Source organism: Bombina bombina, chromosome 3 (assembly GCF_027579735.1).
Source record: "Bombina bombina isolate aBomBom1 chromosome 3, aBomBom1.pri, whole genome shotgun sequence".
In the NCBI taxonomy this organism is placed as follows: Eukaryota; Metazoa; Chordata; class Amphibia; order Anura; family Bombinatoridae; genus Bombina; species Bombina bombina.
The window spans coordinates 488,919,634-488,940,376 of NC_069501.1; the positions used below are offsets into that span (position 1 = coordinate 488,919,634).

At 39.0% G+C, this 20,743-nt stretch overlaps 1 protein-coding gene across 5 annotated transcripts in view; it reads left to right on the forward strand.

Annotated features, from left to right (window-relative positions):
• The first annotated feature begins 2,871 nt into the window (after positions 1–2,871).
• DCAF6 (DDB1 and CUL4 associated factor 6) overlaps positions 2,872–20,743 on the forward strand; it is an 863,174-nt gene continuing 845,302 nt past the window's right edge. For all 5 annotated transcript variants that reach the window (XM_053706826.1, XM_053706828.1, XM_053706829.1 and 2 more), the window contains exon 1: positions 2,872–3,353. In XM_053706826.1, coding sequence (XP_053562801.1) covers positions 3,263–3,353 — 91 coding nt within the window. In that variant the 5' untranslated portion in view covers positions 2,872–3,262. The remainder of the gene's footprint in view (positions 3,354–20,743) is intronic.

The following is a 20,743-nucleotide window of genomic DNA, read 5'->3' on the forward strand; positions in this document are numbered from 1 at the left end:
CTGTTGGTCTTTTATGGTTTTTAATCCCATGTTTTCCTGTCTTCTTCACTAATATATCTATGGATTGCTTTGAGGTTCGCTGGTTTCATTGGAGTTTGTGCATCTATGCCTGTGCCTACAAACGCAGTTTTTAATGAGGGCAAATTGGATAGAGGGCGCCACATGGTGCAGATCATATGAGGTAAATATAACACAGCAATATGATAGTAAGAATCCTACTCACAGATTGTAGCGCACATACAAGTGCAGAAAACACAGTCCGGAACCACACGCCGTCCGGTCGACCACAGTGGATGGAGTTACACAGATGGAGATCCTCGTCTCACCAGGGAGAGTCCAGGGAAATCCAGGTAGATGGAAAGGATATGGAACTATGTACCAAAGTACCAGCCAAATGCTCAGGGAGGACCAGGATAAATACACCAGGCCCAAGCCCAAGGATAAAAAAGGATAACTGGCAGCAGATAGAGAATTAAAATATATAAAAAGGTTTAATAACAATGATAAAAACAACAGCAATGCGTTTCTCAGTGATACACACTGTTTCATCAGGCTATGATAGCCTGATGAAACAGTGTGTATCACTGAGAAACGCGTTGCTGTTGTTTTTATCATTGTTATTAAACCTTTTATATATTTTAATTCTCTATCTGCTGCCAGTTATCCTTTTTTATCCTTGGGCTTGGGCCTGGTGTATTTATCCTGGTCCTCTCTGAGCATTTGGCTGGTACTTTGGTACATAGTTCCATATCCTTTCCATCTACCTGGACTCTCCCTGGTGAGACGAGGATCTCCATCTGTGTAACTCCATCCACTGTGGTCGACTGGACGACGTGTGGTTCCGGACTGCGTTTTCTGCACTTGTATGTGCGCTACAATCTGTGAGTAGGATTCTTACTATCATATTGCTGTGTTATATTTACCTCATATGATCTGCACCATGTGGCGCCCTCTATCCAATTTGTTCTAGATCATTCATCTGTGTTCCTGGCATAACACTCAGGAGGAGCGGCCTACCTTCATCTGGAATTTTGCCCACTGCACATACCTTTTGGGCGATACTCTGGGACTCTGTTGGATTAGATAAGTCTACCATATTGATTGGACTAATACAAAACATATCACTCTTATATTGTTTTTTATAGGATCTCCATTGTTCATCAAACATTGTTGTTATCCATATCCCCCATTGCTAGTATTATCTGTACTATCTGTCTGGTATCATCTAGTCAAATTGTCATACTAACCAGAATTTATATTGTTTCACTCTTGCCAATATTGTTACACTTTTGCCTTAGGCGCCTCTTAACTGTGCTCTGGCAACTTAGGTTTCCAGTGGCACCAATCGTTGTTGTTTTTAATGAGGGCAGACGATTCTAAGCAGTAGTTTTATGTCATGATGTCTTCTCATACTTATGCTCTTCAAATATTTAAATTTATTATAAAGTAATGATCACTGGTTGTCTTGTAGGGATGCATGGACCTTAAATGTGCCTCATCCTCTGGTTGTGATACATTTTTGAGGTAAATATGAGCTAAAATGCTTGGGTTTCACAAGCAGATTTCCCAGTGCCTAAGGTTGTATAGAAACTAAATACGCCACTAGCTTGAAAACCTTTCATATGCATGATATATTTTTTTTTTTTATAAGGGTCTGCACTAATCTTCTTATAAGATCTGAAAGTTAATAAACTATTAGATTTTATAGGACTTACTTAACGTGATGGTAAATCCTGGCGTTTGTGAAATGCTAGGATTTACCATTGGAACAAATAAAGGGGACTTTCAGTCATGAAGTATAAAATACTTCATGTTGAAAGCTCCTTTGTTTCCAGCATTCGCCGCACTGAGTTGCTCATGACAGAACGCTATTTGACTGACGTTTCCACCTCTTAGCCAATAGCCGCGGGGGAAATCTGGCTTGGCGTCGTATTTCCTGCACCGCTATTGGCTAACAGGTGGAAATGTCACCGCTCAGCCAAATAGCGTTCTTCCGTGGGCTACCTGAGCAGCTCAGTGCGGCGAACAATGTAAAGTATTTTATACTTTATGACTAAAAGTCCCCTTTATTTGTTTCCATGTTAAATCCTAGCGTTTCACAAAAGCTAGGATTTACCATCACTTTAAACTGAATAGGAAAATAACATAACTGTGCCTGCACATGACAGACGCACACTCACTAGCTAGTCCTGGGACAAACATCCTAACTGGTTGCTTAAATTCTCTTTATAGTGGGGTGTGAATACTTAGTAAATCTATGGTAAAATATCTTTCTTTTTTACATAGAGATGTTCATGTGATATTTTCTAGTCAGCATATACAACTATGCTGCATCAGTTTCATTTGCTTCAACATTTGAGTATCATGCCCCTTTACAATAATAGAAGTATATTAGAAACTTTTTTTTAAATTAAATACTCTGTCTGATCCACAAAATAATTTTTTTTGGGTTTCATATCCCTTTAATGAAAAGAGGACCAACCATATTTTCCTACAGCCAACCCTCCCTATATGTCAAATAAAAAAAAGTAAAATCTACTTGTCTTTTCAAGTCTACAAGAAAACACAGGTATTAGAGCAGGTGAAAAGCTCTAATTTAGCAAATGAGACAATAAAAACCTGTGTCGACTATAACGACCGACACAGATATATGTACATCCTTAGTTCCAGCTAGAACATATCAACAGGAATGGTAAATTAGGTAATGCGTGTAACTGCAATTCCTCAGGATTGAAGTCCCACTGTTTTTGGGGGAGCAACCCTAAAGCTAAAACCTCCCACACCCTCCTCCTAGTGCCGTTAACTCCTCCTATGTTGCAGGTCACGGTGACGTTTTAAGTCAAGCGCTTCCATTTCCATCCTAGGCTCTGTTCTAATTCTGTCACCCCCCCTGTAGCTGCACAGCTGCTGCCGCCACTAAGCAGCACCGTGCACGCGCACTCAAATACAACCAATTGGGCGCGTTCTGGGGGGGTTCATGGCACGCACATTACTCTTCTCTGCCCTGTTGGCAACGCAATAACACCGCATCTTGTCACTGGCTGAGCAGTGAGTCTAGGCGGAACTGTGGATTAGTACACAGCAGAACTGGGGGTGGAACATAAACCTGCTAATAGGGGTGACTTTATTGCTTATTGAGCATAAGAACAAACGTCAGGGAGGAAAAGAGACGTTTTGCCAGGAGTAGTTCTATAATAATAATAATTAATCTGCGTCCAGGTGGAAATAGCGCACCAGGGTCGACATTGACAGGAGCAGAACTATGTCACGGTGCTGCACTAACCTCCTATGGGATGTAAGGAAGCGAGCTCTGGGATTGGATGAACCCGATGTGGTTCGTATTAACTACTTAGGTGAGTGTTGTGATGAGGTCTTAGGTCATTTATCTTTTATAATAAAGAGTTTACGCCACTGTAATGATATGGTCACAAACAAGCACGCAGTATATATTATCTGATTTATAGCTGCGGTATACGATTCAGTGTCCCTGATGCTATGCCCAATAACTTTTCACCATAAATATATAAACAAATAAATGCACACAAATGTATTCATAGGCAAAACCCCCCAAAACATATGAATATGAGAGTTTTCATTTGTCATTAAGAAGTTTACAACCATGTGACATCATCAGCTATATCACGTATGACATCATCATCATAAATGTCATCAGTTCTGACATCTTAAGTGTCCCCCTACAATATTACATGGCATGTAGTGTTATCAATTACATTGTTGATGAAATCACAAATCACCTCATTAAAGGGATAAGAAACCCAAAATGTTTCTTTCACGATTCAGATAGCGCATAAAATTGTAAATTACGTTCTAATTTACTTCTATTATCAAATTTTCTTTGTTCTCTTGGCATCTTTTTTTCAAAAGCAGGGATTTAAGCTTGGGAGCCGGCCTATTTTTGGAGCACTATATGGCAGCAGTTTTGCAAGAATGTTATTAATTTATAAGAGCACTAGTTTCCTGTCATATAGTGCTCCAAATACCTAGGTATCTCTTCAACAAAGAATAAAATGGGAACAAAGCAAATTTGATGATAGAAATAAATTGGAAACTTTTTTTTTTTTAATTGTATGCTCTGTCTGAATCCCAAAATATTTTTTTTGGGTTTCATATCTCTTTAACCATTGCTTATGGATCAGAAAGCAATTTTTATAATTTTATGTACAAGGGAGAAACACAATTTTAAATTATGTGACATGCTTTGTAAACATATTTTTTTTAGTAGTACATAAAAAAAACAAAAAGAAACAAAAAAAAAAACCAAACAAACAAAAAAAATACATCATTGATTTTTACATGAATGTACAAATGTCAGCAGTAGTAAAGAATGTTTATATTAGTGATTCCAATATCATACAATTTATGTAGTTATATAGAATAATAAAACAACATTTACTGTATTTACATAATTAAACATATTGTGTATGTAGATAAGCTATACCCATTTCATAGAACCAATAATAAACAAATATTTATGCACAGTTTTGTTTATCCAAGCAAAACAAAAAACATAATTTATGTAAGAACTTACCTGATAAATTCATTTCTTTCATATTGGCAAGAGTCCATGAGCTAGTGACATATGGGATATACAATCCTACCAGGAGGGGCAAAGTTTCCCAAACCTCAAAATGCCTATAAATACACCCCTCACCACACCCACAATTCAGTTTAACGAATAGCCAAGCAGTGGGGTGACAAAGAAAGGAGTAGAAAGCATCAACAAAGGAAATTTTGAAATAATTGTGCTTTATACAAAAAAATCATAACCACCATAAAAAGGGTGGGCCTCATGGACTCTTGCCAATATGAAAGAAATTAATTTATCAGGTAAGTTCTTACATAAATTATGTTTTCTTTCATGTAATTGGCAAGAGTCCATCAACTAGTGACATATGGGATATCAATACCCAAGATGTGGAGTCTTCCACTCAAGAGTCACTAGAGAGGGAGGGAATAAAAATAAAAACCGCCATATTCCGCTGAAAAAATTAATCCACAACCCAAAAAAATAAGTTTATTTTCATTTTTGAAAGAAAAAAACTTAAATCAAAAGCAGAAGAATCAAACTGAAACAGCTGCCTTTAGAACTTTTCCACCAAAAACTGCTTCCGAAGAAGCAAATACATCAAAATGGTAGAATTTAGTAAATGTATGCAAAGAAGACCAAGTCGCCGCTTTGCAAATCTGATCAACTGAAGCTTCATTCTTAAAAGCCCACAAAGTGGAGACTGATCTAGTAGAATGAGCTGTAATTCTTTGAGGCGGGGCCTGACCCGACTCCAAATAAGCTTGATGAATCAAAAGTTTCAACCAAGAAGCCAAGGAAATAGCAGAAGCCTTCTGACCTTTCCTAGGACCAGAAAATAAAACAAATAGACTGGAAGTCTTCCTGAAATGTTTAGTAGCTTCCACATAATATTTCAAAGCTCTTACCTCATCCAAAGAATGTAAGGATCTCTCCAAAGAATTCTTAGGATTAGGACATAAGGAAGGGACAACAATTTCTCTACTAATGAAAAGAAGTCTGCAAAACTGCCTTATCCTGATGAAAAATCAGTAAAGGAGACTCACAAGAATGAGCAGATAGCTCAGAAACTCTTCTAGCAGAAGAGATAGCCAAAAGGAACAACACTTTCCAAGAAAGTAGTTTAATGTCCAAAGAATGCATAGGCTCAAATGGAGGAGCCTGCAAAGCCTTCAGAACCAAATTAAGACTCCAAGGAGGAGAAATTGATTTAATGACAGACAAACTAAAGCCTGTACAAAACAGTGAATATCAGGAAGTATAGCAATCTTTCTGTGAAATAAAACAGAAAGAGCGGAGATTTGTCCTTTCAAGGAACTTGCAGACAAACCCTTATCCAAACCATCCTGAAGGAACTGTAAAATTCTAGGAATTCTAAAAGAAAGCCAGGAGAATTTATGAGAAGAACACCATGAAATGTAAGTCTTCCAAACTCTATAATAAATCTTTCTAGAGACAGATTTACGAGCTTGTAACATAGTATTAATCACTGAGTCAGAGAAACCTCTATGACTTAGAACTAAGCGTTCAATTTCCATACCTTCAAATTTAATTATTTGAGATCTTGATGGAAAAAAGGGACCTTGAGATAGTAGGTCCGACCGTAACGGAAGTGGCCAAGGCGGGCAACTGGACATCCGAACCAGATCCGCATACCAAAACCTGTGTGGCCATGCTGGAGCCACCAGCAACACAAAAGACTGTTCCATGATGATTTTGGAGATCACTCTTGGAAGGAGAACTAGAGGCGGGAAGATGTAAGCAGGATGATAACACCAAGGAAGTGTCAGTGCTTCCGCCTGAACATCCCTGGACCTGGACAGGTATCTGGGAAGTTTCTTGTTTAGATGAGAGGCCAATCTGAGAAAACACATATGGATGGAGAGACCACTCCCCTGGATGTAAAGTCTGGTGGCTAAAATAATCCGACTCCCAATTGTCTACATCTGGGATATGCACCGCAGAGATTAGACAGGAGCTGGATTCCGCCCAAGCAAGTATCCGAGATACTTCTTTCATAGCTTGGGGACTGTGAGTCCCACCCTGATGATTGACATAAGCCACAGTTGTGATATTGTCTGTCTGAAAACAAATGAACGGTTCTCTCTTTAGCAGATGCCAGAACTGAAGAGCCCTGAAAATTGCACAGAGTTCTAAAATATTTATTGGTAATCTCGCCTCTTGAGATTTCCAAACCCCTTGTGCTGTCAGAGATCCCCAAACAGCTTCCCAACCTGAAAGACTCGCATCTGTTGAGATTACAGTCCAGGTTGGCCGAACAAAAGAAGCCCCTTGAACCAAACAATGGTGATCTATCCACCATGTCAGAGAGTGTCGTACATTGGGATTCAAGAATATTAATTGTGATATCTTTGTATAATCCCTGCACCATTGATTCAGCATGCAAAGCTGTAGAGGTCTCATGTGAAAACAAGCAAAGGGGATCGCGTCCGATGCTGCAGTCATGAGACCTAAAACTTCCATGCACATAGCCACTGAAGGGAATGACTGAGACTGAAGGTGCCGGCATGCTGCGACCAATTTTAAGCGTGTCTTGTCTTTTAGAGACAGAGTCATGGACACTGAATCTATCTGGAAGCCTAAAAAGGTGACCCTTGTCTGAGGAATCAAGAAACTTTTTGGTAAATTGATCCTCCAACCATATTTCCGAAGAAACAACACTAGTTGATTCGTGTGAGATTCTGCAGTATGTAAAGACTGAGCTAGTACCAAGATATCGTCCAAATAAGGAAACACCGCAATACCCTGTTCTCTGATTACAGATAGTAGGGCACCCAGAACTTTTGAAAAGATTCTTGGAGCTGTTGCTAGGCCAAATGGAAGAGCAACAAATTGGTAATGCTTGTCTAGAAAAGAGAATCTCAGAAACTGATAGTGTTCTGGATGAATCAGAATATGAAGGTATGCATCCTGCAAGTCTATTGTGGACATATAATGTCCTTGCTGAACAAAAGGCAGAATAGTCCTTATAGTCACCATCTTGAAAGTTGGTACTCTTACATAACGATTCAAAATTTTCAGATCCAGAACTGGTCTGAATAAATTTTCTTTCTTTGGTACAATGAATAGGTTTGAATAAAACCCCAAACCTTGTTCCTGAGGGGGAACTGGCATGATTACCCCTGAAGACTCCAGGTCTGAAACACACTTCAGAAATGCCTGAGCTTTTACTGTATTTACAGGGATACGTGAGAGAAAAAATCTTCTCACAGGAGGTCTTACTTTGAATCCTATTCGATACCCTTGAGAGACAATGCTCTGAATCCAATGATTTTGGACAGATTTTATCCAAAGATCCTTGAAAAACCTTAATCTGCCCCCTACCAGCTGAGTTGGAATGAGGGTCGCACCTTCATGCGGACTTAGGGGCTGACTTTGGTTTCCTAAATGGCTTGGATTTATTCCAATTTGAGGAAGGCTTCCAATTGGAAGCAGATTCCTTGGGAGGAGGATTGAGTTTTTGTTCCTTATTCTGACGAAAGGAACAAAAATGGTTAGAAGCCTTAGATTTACCCTTTAGGTTTTTTATCCTGAGGCAGAAAAACTTTTCCTCCAGTGATAGTTGAAATAATAGAATCCAACTGAGAACCAAATAAATTATTACCTTGGAAAGAGAGAGATAGTAATCTAGATTTAGATGTCATATCAGCATTCCAAGATTTAAGCCACAAAGCTCTTCTAGCTAATACAGCTAAAGACATGGATCTAACATCAATTTTGATAATATCAAAAATGGCATCACAAATAAAATGATTAGCATGTTGCAGTAAGAGAGTAATGCTAGATATGTCAGGATCCAATTCTCGTTGCGCTAAATTCTCCAACCAAAAAGTTGAGGCAGCCGCAACATCAGCCAAAGAAATAGCAGGTCTGAAGATGACCTGAATATAAATAGGCCTTCCTTAGATAAGATTCAAGCTTCCTATCTAAAGGATCTTTAAAGGAAGTACTATCTTCCATAGGAATAGTGGTACGTTTAGCAAGAGTAGAAATAGCCCCATCAACTTTGGGGATTTTTTCCCAAAACTCTAAAGATTTTGCTGGTAAAGGATACAATTTTTTAAACCTTGAAGAAGGAATAAAAGAAGTACCTGGCTTATTCCATTCCCTAGAAATCATATCAGAAATAGCCTCAGGAATAGGAAAAACCCCTGGGGAAACCACAGGAGGTTTAAAAACAGCATTTAAACGTTTATTAGACTGAACGTCAATAGGACTGGTTACCTCAATATCCAAAGTAATTAACACTTCTTTTAATAAAGAACGCATATACTCTATTTTAAATAAGTAGATTTGTCAGTGTCAATGTCTGAGGAAGGATCTTCTGTCTCAGATAAATCCTCATCAGAAGAGGATAAATTATGTTGTTGGTCGTTTGAAATTTCATCAGCTAAATGAGATGTTTTAAAAGACCTTTTACGTTTATTAGAAGGTGGAAATGCAGACAAAGCCTTCAGAATAGAATCAGAAGCAAATTCTTTAAAATTTACAGGTATATCATGCACATTAGAAGTTGAAGGAACTGCAACTGGCAATGTACTATTACTGATGGAAACACTATCTGCATGTAATAGTTTATCATGACAAATATTACAAATGACATTTGGTGAAATAATTTCTACACTTTTACAACAAATGCACTTAGCTTTGGTTGAACCAATGTCAGGCAGCAATGTTCCAGCAGAAACTTCTGAGACAGGATCAGATTGGGACATCTTGCTCAATGTAAGAGAAAAAACAACATATAAAGCAAAATTATCTATTTCCTTATATGACAGTTTCAGGAATGGGAAAAAAATGCAAAAGCATAGGCCTCTGATAGAGAAAAAATGCAAGAGGCAAACATCAATGGGGTATTGAAATAATGAAAAAAATTTGGCGCACAACGTAACGTAAAAACTTTTTTGGCGCCAAAAATTACCGGAAATGACACACTCACGTCACTAATGACGCCGCCATGTGAAAGGTCTCGGCGTTACGTATGACGCCGGAAATGACGAAGTTGCGTGATAAACGTATGTTTTCGCGCCAAAAATATTTTCGCGCCAAGAATGACGCAATAAAGTTTAGCATTTGACGCACCCGCGGGCCTAATACCCACAATTGCAAGAATTAGTCAATTGAAAAAAAAAGACTAAACCCCAGGTAAGAAATAAATTTCTTAAAATGTTTAAATTCCCCAAATATGAAACTGACAGTCTGCTGAAGGAAATACATGAACCTGACTCATGGCAAATATAAGTTCAATACATATATTTAGAACTTTATATAAATGCATAAAGTGCCAAACCATAGCTGAGGTGTCTTAAGTAATAGAAAACATACTTACCAAAAGACACCCATCCACATATAGCAGATAGCCAAACCAGTACTGAAACAGTTATTAGTAGAGGTAATGGTAAATTGAGAGTATATCGTCGATCTGAAAAGGGAGGTAGGAGATGAATCTCTACGACCGATAACAGAGAACCTATGAAATAGACCCCCGTTACGGAAATCATCGTATTCAAATAAGTGATACTCCCTTCACGTCCCTCTGACATTCGCTGTACTCTGAGAGGAATCGGGCTTCAACAATGCTGAGAAGCGCATATCAGCGTAGAAATCTTAGCACAAACTTACTTCACCACCTCCATAGGAGGCAACGTTTGTAAAACTGAATTGTGGGTGTGGTGAGGGGTGTATTTATAGGCATTTTGAGTTTTGGGAATCTTTGCCCCTCCTGGTAGGATTGTATATCCCATATGTCACTAGCTCATGGACTCTTGCCAATTACATGAAAGAAATCCTAAATTTTAGAAGTATTATGTGGATATTAACAGTTAAACAATTTTAACAGTATTTTTTTCAAACTTAAATGTACACAGTCTTTTTATATTTACACTTTTTGAGTCACCAGCTCTTGAGCACGTGCAAGAATTCACAGCATATACGTATATGCATTTGTGATTGGCTGATGGCTGTCACATGGTACATAAGGAGTGGAAATAGACATAACTTTGCAATTTATTTAACAAAAATCTACCACTCATCTGAAGTTCAGACTAAGTGCTATTGCACTGTCTTCTTATCATGCATTTGTTAATTATGCAAATCTACAATGTTGACTGGTCCTTTAAACTGAAGGTCAATTTTGATGAATTTGTGCCCGGTTTTTAATAAAACTATAAAAACAAGGGCACTTTAATTCATCAAAATTGACATTTCACTGTTTTCTTCAAAAACTTACCTTTTAATCCTGAATGCCGCTCCAGCAATTCCCCCGGCCATCGGAAGCCTCTGCAGACGTCAGAAATGACGAATCAGGCTTCCTCCAATCACAGCTTCCCTCCTGGGGGAATCTTGGCCTGATGCAACGCTGTGATTGGAGGAAGCCGGATTCGTCATTTTGGACTTGCGAAGACGGCTTGCGACGGGCGGAGGAAGTGCTGGAGCGGATGCCAGGATTAAAAAGTATGTTTTTGAAGAAAACAGTGAAATGTCAATTTTGATGAATTAAAGTGCCCTTGTTTTTAATAGGTTTATTAAAAACCAGGCACTAATTCATCAAAATGGACCTTCACTTTAAACATTTTATGATGTGTCATGTCAGGACTTTCCAATGATGATCCCATCATTTCATTTAAAGAGATATTGTTGTGCAAAAAGTGCATGCAATAATTTATTAGAGCATATATTTTTGTTTTTAACTGCTCACACTAGATTAAGGCCTGCTTGGTAGCCACAGATAACGAATGATCCCGAGCAGGAAACAGATGTTGAGCCAACCACATTTACATTACCCGTCATTCACCAGCTGTGTTTAGCTTGATAGTTGCAGTGCTTGTGACTCCTGAGCAGGACTTTGTGTTTAAAAGGATATGAAACCCCCAAAAACTACAAACACTACACATGCACGCTCCTGAGTTTAATTTCCCTGCTTTTACATAGTAACATAGTAGATGAGGTTGAAAGAAGACAGTAATCCATTGAGTTCAAGCCATACAGATCCTACTTGATTTCAAATAAAGAAGCTCCAATTGAGCTTAAATTAATTCCATTAAAAAGGTGACCCATTTAACACAAGCAATCATATCCCTAATTTTTTTTTATTTTTTTTTAGCTAGAGATGCGTCTAACTCATTATTAAATGTATATAAGGTATTGGCATTAACTACCTCCTTAGGCAGTGAGTTCCACAATTTGATTGCTCTTACAGTAAAAGAAAAAGCGTTTGTTGCTTGAGATTTAATCTCCTTTTCTCCAACCTTAAATTGTGAACCTTTTGTCACAAACAGTTTTCTTAGAATTAACAGAGCTTCCACCGTCTCTGTATTTGGGCCTTGTATATACTTATATAAAGTAATCATAACACCTCTCAAGTGCCTTTTTTCTAGGGAAAACAGACCCAGTTTGGCTAAACTGTCATCATAGTTTACATTTTCTTTCCCTCTTATTAGTTCAATGGCTCTTCTCAGAACTCTAAAGGGACTGTATACACTGATTTTCATATAACTGCATGTAATAGACACTACCATAAAGAATAATATGCACAGATACTGATATAAAAATCCAGTATAAAACTGTTTAAAAACTTACTTAGAAGCTTCCAGTTTAGCTCTGTTTATAAGGTTACTGGAACACCCACTTCAAGTGGGAAATATCAGACACTCCCCCCGTCCCCCTTCCTTTGCATATTGAAAGACCCTTTACACCAGTGTTTTTCAACCAGTGTGCCGTGGCACACTAGTGTGCCGTGAGAGATCCTCAGGTGTGTCACGGCAGACTGACAACAGTGTGACATATTTTTTAAACTTTGCTTGTTTTTTACTCCCAGTGCAGGGGTAGTTTGTAGGAGGCATGGCATAACAGCACAATACATACAGTATGTGTTTGTTTGTGTGTATGTGTATATATATATATGCTGTATTAGGCTACAATGTGTGATTTTTTTTTTAAATTTTGGGATGGTGGTGTGCCACAGGATTTTTTAATGTAAAAAAGTGTGCCACGGCAAAAAAAAGGTTAAAAATCACTGCTTTACACAAACAGAAGCAAGCTGGAGTAGGTATACGTCGGTATTCTCCTAAAACTTGGGGCTTGGTCAGGACTCTGAAAATCAGAGCAATGTTATTTAAAAATAAGCAAAACTATCCATTTAAAAAAAAAAAAAAAACTTTATGGGCTTTATAAATGGATCTACAAAACATTTTATGCAAAGAGAGTGTATATTGTATAATGTCCCTTTAACTGTGCAATGTCTTTTTTGAGATTGGTTCCCAGAACTGCCCTCCATACTCATGGTGAGGTCTTACCAGGTATTTATATAGTGACAAAAATATGATTTTCTCTATTGCATCAATGCCTCTTTTTTAAAACATGCTTGCATCTTATCAGCCTTAGCCACTGCTATGCATTGTTCACCCATTTTTAGCTTGTTATCTATAAGTACTCACAAATCCATTTCCTCCTCTGTTTTACTAAGTCTAGTCCCATTTGAATAATAGGTTACCTGTTTATTTTAAATCCAAAATGTAGAACCTTGCATTTCCAGTATTACATCTCATTTTCCATTTACCAGACCCTTTTTCCAATTTTTGTAAATCCCCTTGCAATTCAGTTTCATTCTGCACTGACCTAATGACCTTACACACCTTTGTATTATCTGCAAAAATAGAGACGTTGCTATTTAATAAAAATATTAAAAAGAACTGGGCCCAGTACTGATCCATTTGCTAATACTTGTTGTTCCCTTTCTTTTATCCAGTTATTTATCAATGAGCTAACAATTTCAGATATTCCCAGTCCCTTACTTTTGTACAATAATCTTTTATATAGAGCTGTATCAAAAAACCTTAGCAAAATCCAAGTATATCACATCAGCTGATTACTCTGATTTCTTCTTCATAGAATTTAATTAGATTAGTTTGACATGATCTATTTCTCATTAAACCATGATGATTTGGACTCATAATCTTGTTAACATGAATATATCCATGAATCTAATCCTTTATAATCCTTTCAAGTATCTTTGCCACTAACAATGTCAGACTAACTGGTCTAAAGCTTCCTGGATCACCCCTGCATCCCTTTTAAAAAGTGGCACCATATGAGCTTTACACCAGTCCTGGGGTACTTTGCCTGAGGATAATGAGTCTTGAAAAATTAAAAGTAGAGGTTTGGCTACAACAGTGCTAAATGCTGTTAAAACCTTTGGCTGTATTCCATCTGGACCTGGAGTTTTATTTACCTTAATGTTATCCAGTTTTTCCTGATATCATCTAGAGATAACCCAGTTATTGGTACGGCTTGTATGCTCTAGGTTGTTTTAGTGTATCTCCCATTGGTTCCTCTCTTCTATATACTGAAGAACTGGTTTCATACCTAAGCCTTCTCTCTGTCACTGTGAAAGTGATTGTCAATTTTCACTGTTATGAAATTATACATATATAGAGAATAAGTATATTAATCATACCGCCACTTTTATTTTTTAATCAAAGGTGTAATTTAATTTTTATCAGCATTTGTAAATAGCGTATTTTCACTATACCTGCTCCTCCCACTCTCCACTTCCTCCTTCTATGCAATATTACGTATACAGCGGTCCCACCCGCTGTTTACTTAGTGGCAATGCTCGCTCCCGTCTCAGTTACTCACTGCGCATGCGTCAAACAACGATTCCGCTGTCTTATATCTTACATTTTCGCTCATACTTTTTAGTTATACTGGTAATCGTATGTGATTGTAGAATACGGAGCCCTTTTTAAACTTACCAATCCGTATATTATTTCAAGAATCAATGAACTCCGTGAATTATTCAAATAAGCATGCGTGAATTGTGAACGAAGTTATAGGAAACATGTTGTAATCGGAGTCTAACGCAAGCGCAATGCGGACTAGTGACGACACACAAAGGGGTTGGGTCCCCCTGTGGTTAGAGCCGTGATTCGTTATGCTGATCGTGGCTATAAATGACAAGGAGAGATAGCAAATGCCGGGTGGAGGATTATAACAACGGGAGCGATAGAAAAACATTGAAAATGACGGTAATTGCGATGAAATAAATAAAATGATGAATGAAAGTCAAGTTATTTTAAGATTAATATAACGCAGAACTTTAGAGATGATGCAGAGTTTACATTCACTTTAATCATGCTACCCTTCTTACATTTTAATGTACCTATATTTTCCTGCCATTTATATACTTAAAGGGGTACTCTAGTCAAAAATAAACCTTCATGATTCAGATAGAGCATGCAATTTTAAGCAACTTTCTAATTTACTCTTATTATTAATTTTTCTTCTTTCTCTTGGTATCAATATTTAAAAAAGCTGTAATGTAAGCTTATGAGTCGGCTCATTTTTGGTTCAGCACCTGGGTAGCGATTGCTGATTGGATGGCTACATTTAGACACCAATCGGCAAGCGCTACCAGTACCCAGGTGCTGAACCAAAAATGGTCCGACTTCTAAACTTACATTTTAGCTTTTTAAAATAAAGACATCAAGAGAAAAATGAATGAGTTCATTAGAAACTTGCTTAAAATTGCATGCTCTATCCGAATCATGAAAGTTTAATTTTGACTATACTATCCCTTTAAAAAAACCTTTTTAGGGTTTGACTTAGAATCCTTTGCAGTTAATCTTTCATTTTCAAATTTTGGCTAATTTGATTGCTTTTTGCATGTTTCGTTACATTACTTATATATTTGGAACGTTAAATCTGTACTATTTTTAAAAAAATAATAATTTAAATGCCCTACATTTTTCCGTTAATTTCTCTTAACACATTTTTATTTAGCCACATTGGCTTTGATTTATTTCTTTTACTTTTATAACCATGTAATCTGTGTTGAAATTTATATTTGTTTAACAACATTTTAAATGATTGATTCAACAGGTACCAATGGCACTACTTAAAGGGAAATAAAACAAGTTGAGATATGTGCATATCCTAAAAGGGCTAATTAATTAAAAATAGTTTGCATAAAACAATGTTTAATAAATGCTGAAAAGTATTTTAAAATAATTTTCAAAAATAAGCCAAATTATCACATAGCTAAGCTGCCCAGAGCAGCCAACTCAACCCCCCTTATCAGTGTTTAGATACAGGCATTGTATTTCAACTGAGTTCACAGCTTCTAGGCATGCTCCAGCATATAATCTCTATGCACTTTTGCATTCTACCAAAACAACAATAGATATAGATACAACCATAGAAGGAAATGTGTGGGGGGGAGTTAGAGTTTTACAATTCAGAATCTTAAAAGAAAGGTTTGATGGCGAGGCACTGTTGTATAAATTTGCAGGTAAAGTAATTAAAGTACATATATTTTGTCTCTATCCCAACTTGTTTTATGTCCCTTTTAAATTATTTCCAGGACTATGTATATCCGTATTTGTAATAGTAACTATATACCTATTGTCGGATCTCAGGTGCTTTGTATCTAATGAAAATGTAGAACTCAAATAGTGGTTTTAAATGTTATCCATTTATCCTCTGTGTATTTATTTGAGAATACTTTGTCCCAATTTATGCTATTTAACAATTTCACTGGATTTTGCTTTCATAAAATTTAAAAGTCTTGGTTGAACCCTTGTAATACTGCTTATGGAAAGTAATTTCAAATGTGACCATGTTATGATCACTGTTACCCAAATGTTCTTTGACTTCTATGTCTGATATTATTTATATATTGTTTGATAGCACTAGATACAATATAGCTTTATTCCTGGTTGGCAGGTCATTTTAATTGTGAGAGCGTTACAAAATCTATCTCCGTTAGCCAGTTTATTTCTGGGTAGTTACAATCTCCCATAATTAGCAGCATTTCCTATTTGCATTAGTGTTGAGTTTTCTCCATGTCACTAATGTTGGGGGGGGGGGGCGTGTAGCATGTTCCCTTATTGGTCAGGTCTAATGTAATTCCTCCTCCCCTTTTTATTACTTCTGTCCCTCCTAAATAAAGTATAACCCTCTACGTGCAGCCACTAATCAGCAAATAGCACCCAGGTGCTGAGCCTACCTAACTATGCCTTTCAACAAAGGATACCTAAATAATGAAGCAAGTTAGATAATAGAAGTACGTTGCAAAGTTGCTTACAAATGTTTGCTCTGTCTGAATCATGAAAGAAACAGCTGGGTAAAACTAAAGGAGCAGGGTTACTACTCACCATGTTGTTGTTTTTGCTCCTGTACCTGTCATTAACACTGTTCTTTTATTTTAAATCACTAGCTGCTAAAGCATTTTATACTGCACGCCGCCATCTTGTAGCTCGCATATTGTTGCATCATGTGACAGAAGCAGTGCACTTTCACAGATCCGCTTTTTGACAGCTGTACCTTTCACTTAATTTTAGCTCACTTATAATAGAGAGCAGAAGTGTTACATTTGTGCAGTTTTTTTGCTCAGTTTAAAAGTTAAATAGCAAATATAAGTTCCAAAATGGCGGCGCCCAGTGTGAAGATGCAGAGATTCACTAACTAATAATTGTAAGACAGCTGCAGGCACAGGAGGAAAATGAGTAGTAACCAGTCTACTATAGTTGTATTCTCAGTTAAATGTCCCTTTTACTGAAAAGTCATGTGAATCATCCCACTAGGTTTCAGTTATACAGAGCATATCATAATCCTCTTCTGCCAATAAGAGCTCCAGCACCCCCATTTTACCCTTCATGCTTCTTGCATTTGCTGCCATACATTTAATTTTCATGTGTTCTCTGCTGCTACTTGGTGTTCTTTCCTCCAAACTTTCTAATGTGACATTTCTTAAGTGTACCCTTCGGTCATACATTCTTTGAGATATTCTAGGTGTTTCGTATTCACAGACTTATTGTCAGGGTTTTTTCCTGCTTTGTTTGCCATGGGCTGCTGGCAGCCATTTTGCTCACCTCTCTTGCTGACTTTGGTGCATTCTGTGTGATGCTACTCATTTCCTGCACTTCCTTTTATGGCCAGACTGGTGTACATCATCCGTGTGAGACAGGGTGCAGTCTCAAAATTGTGATGTCATCCCTTATTATTTAAAGGGCCTTTGTTCAGTATGCTTTGCCCTTGTGTTGTCTCAGACCTGTTTGTGAGAGCTCCTGTGTATTACCTGGCTGTCTGACGTCCCTCCTGGTTCCTGATCCCTGGCTTGTTCCTGACTCTGCGGTTCTCCTTGTTCCTGACTCGGCTCGTCTGACTACCAGCTCTGGTTTTGATTCCTGGCTTGTTATTTGACTTGTGGACTTTTTATTATTTTTTGCTATTAATAAAGGTGTGATTATTTTTGCACTTCTCGTCTCAGTCTGATTCCTGGCACCCTGACATTACGCAAGGGCCATGAATCCTGATGGTGCTAATAATCCACCTTTACCTGCCATAATTTCCACTATGGATGAACAGGATCACCGCTTTGATCAATTTGCACTAGCCCTGCATACCTTGCTGACTCGCACTGCACATTTGGACCAACGTGTCACGCAAGTTATGGCTGCTCCTGTTTCTGCCGATGCACCTAGTCCTACCAGGAGCATGTCCGGTTCTGCACCTCTACCTCAGCGATATGGAGGCGATCCTAATCAGTGCAGAGAGTTTTTGAACCAGATGGGCATTTACTTTGAGATGTTACCTCAGACGTTTCCCTCTGACAGAGCTAAGGTGTGTTTTCTCATCTCGTTACTCTCTGACACAGCTCTTGCCTGGGCTAATTCCTTGTGGGAGACTAATAAACCTGTGATTTCAAATTACCCTGAATTTGTGGCCTCCTTTCGTAGGGTATTTGATGTTCCGGCTCGCTGCTCCTCTGCTGCTAAATGACTCATGTCCATTCAGCAAGGTACAAGATCTGTTGCTCAGTATGCCATTGAGTTCCGTACAGTTGCCGCAGAGGTAGGTTGGACTAATGAAGCCCTTGTTGCCGCCTTCTTTCATGGGCTCTCTGATGCGATTAAAGATGAAGTTGCTGCCAGAGATTTACCAGAAGATCTCGAGGCATTGGTGTCGTCTTTTTTTGATCCTGACATCAAACTAAGTGAGAGGCTTTCTTTCAAGGAGCGCTTGCGGAAGCCTCCTGTACCGTTGTCTCCTACGTGTTCGTTCCCACCCATGCCTCCCTCTCCTCCCATGCCTCCTGGTCCCGAGTCACCAGGTACTGCTGAGCCGATTCAGTTGGGATTCACACTTCTCTCCACGGCGGAGAGGGCCTTTAGGAGGAGGGAGGGGCTCTGCCTCTATTGTGGGTTACAGGGCCACCTTTTGAAGTCTTGTCCTACACGGCCGGGAAACGCTCACACCTAAGGTCCTGTCGGGGGTAGACCTTGGATGGTTTATCCCCGGAACCGCTAAAGGAGAAACCTTTGGTCACGGTTGTCCTTTCCTGGGTGGACTCCTCCATAGTCACCCAGGCTCTTGTTGACTCCAGTGCTGCGGGCTATTTCATTATTTCGTATCAAAGCACTCCATTCCTGTTTTGCCCGTTACGCTTGCTATTGAGGCCATTGATGGCAGGCCCCTTCAGCCCGCACTCGTTACTCACGAAACTGCTCCATTATCCATGGCTGTTGGGGCTCTCCATTTTGAAACCCTCCAGTTCCAGGTGATAAACTATCCATATTTCCCGGTTGTTCTGGGTTATCCCTGGCTCCAAAAGCACAATCCCAGTCTCGACTGGCACAGGTCCGAAATTTTGTCGTGGTCTCCACAATGTATTTCCACTTGTCTTCGGAAACCAGTTAAAGTCTTGTGCACTTCTTCGGTATCTCAATTGCTAGAGGAGTACCGAGAGTTCCTTGGCGTTTTTGACAAGGTGCGTGCCAGTACGTTGCCTCCTCACCAGTCTTAAGATTGTGCTATAGACCTGCAACCCAGAGCCATAACTCCTCGGGGCTGGGTTTACCCTCTGTCTGTTGCAGAGAATTGTGCTATGGAGGAGTATATTTCCGATGCTCTGTCGTGAGGGATCATCCGCAAATCCTGCTCTCCTGCAGGGGCTGGCTTCTTTTTTGTGAAGAAAAAGGGTTGCGAGTTAAGACCATGCATAGATTATAGGTGTCTTAATCGTCTTACCATTAAGAATGCTTACCCTATTCCGCTCATTACGGAACTCTTTGACCGCCTCAAGGGAGCTACGGTCTTTACTAAACTTGATTTGAGAGGCGCGTACAATCTCGTTAGGATCAAGGAGGGCCACGAATGGAAAACAGCATTTAACACCAGGAGTGGGCATTATGAGTATCTTGTAATGCCCTTTGGCCTATGTAATGCTCCTGCTGTTTTCCAGGAATTTATTAATGATGTCCTACGAGATATGTTGCAACAGTGTGTTGTGGTGTACTTAGACGACATCCTCATACACTCGCCCACACTTGAGGCTCATCGTTCTGATGTTACACGGGTTCTTCAGAGACTACGTGAGAACGGCCTGTTTTGTAAACTTTAGAAATGTGAGTTCCATCAGACTCAAGTAACCTTCCTAGGTTATGTTATCTCCGTTGCAGGGTTCTCCATGGATCCTGACAAGTTATCTGCAGTTCTGCAGTGGCCTCGCCCAGCTGGTCTTCACTCTATTCAACGTTTTTTGGGGTTTGCCAATTACTATAGAAAGTTTATTAAAAACTTTTCTTCCTTGGTCAAACCTATCACAGACATGACCCGTAAAGAGAATGATCCACTCCATTGGTCACCTACTACCATTAAGGCCTTTTATAGTCTTCAGACTGCCTTTGTTGCCGCTCCAGTTCTGGCTCATCCTAACCCTATCCTGCCTTTCGTTCTTGAGGTCGATGCGTCTGAGACTGGAGTAGGTGCCCTCTTGTCTCAACGTCCAACACCTGACGATTCCTTGCATCCGTGTGGTTTCTTCTCTAAGAAATTGTCTCCAGCGGAGTGCAATTATGAAATTGGCTACAGGGAATTACTGGCCATAATGTTGGCACTCAAGGAATGGAGGCATCTTCTCGAGGGTACTAGCGTGCCAGTGCTCATTCTTACTGACCACAAGAATTTAACTTATCTATCTGAAGCAAAACGTTTGTCACCATGACAGGCCAGATGGGCGCTATTTTTGTCTTGGTTTAATTATGTGGTCTCCTACCTCCCTGGTAGTAAGAATGTTAGGGCTGATGCCCTCTCTCGACAATTTTCACCTCTGTCCAAGGAGGAGTCTGTACCTACTCCAGTTATACCTCCTGACCATATTTTGGCTACCATACGTAC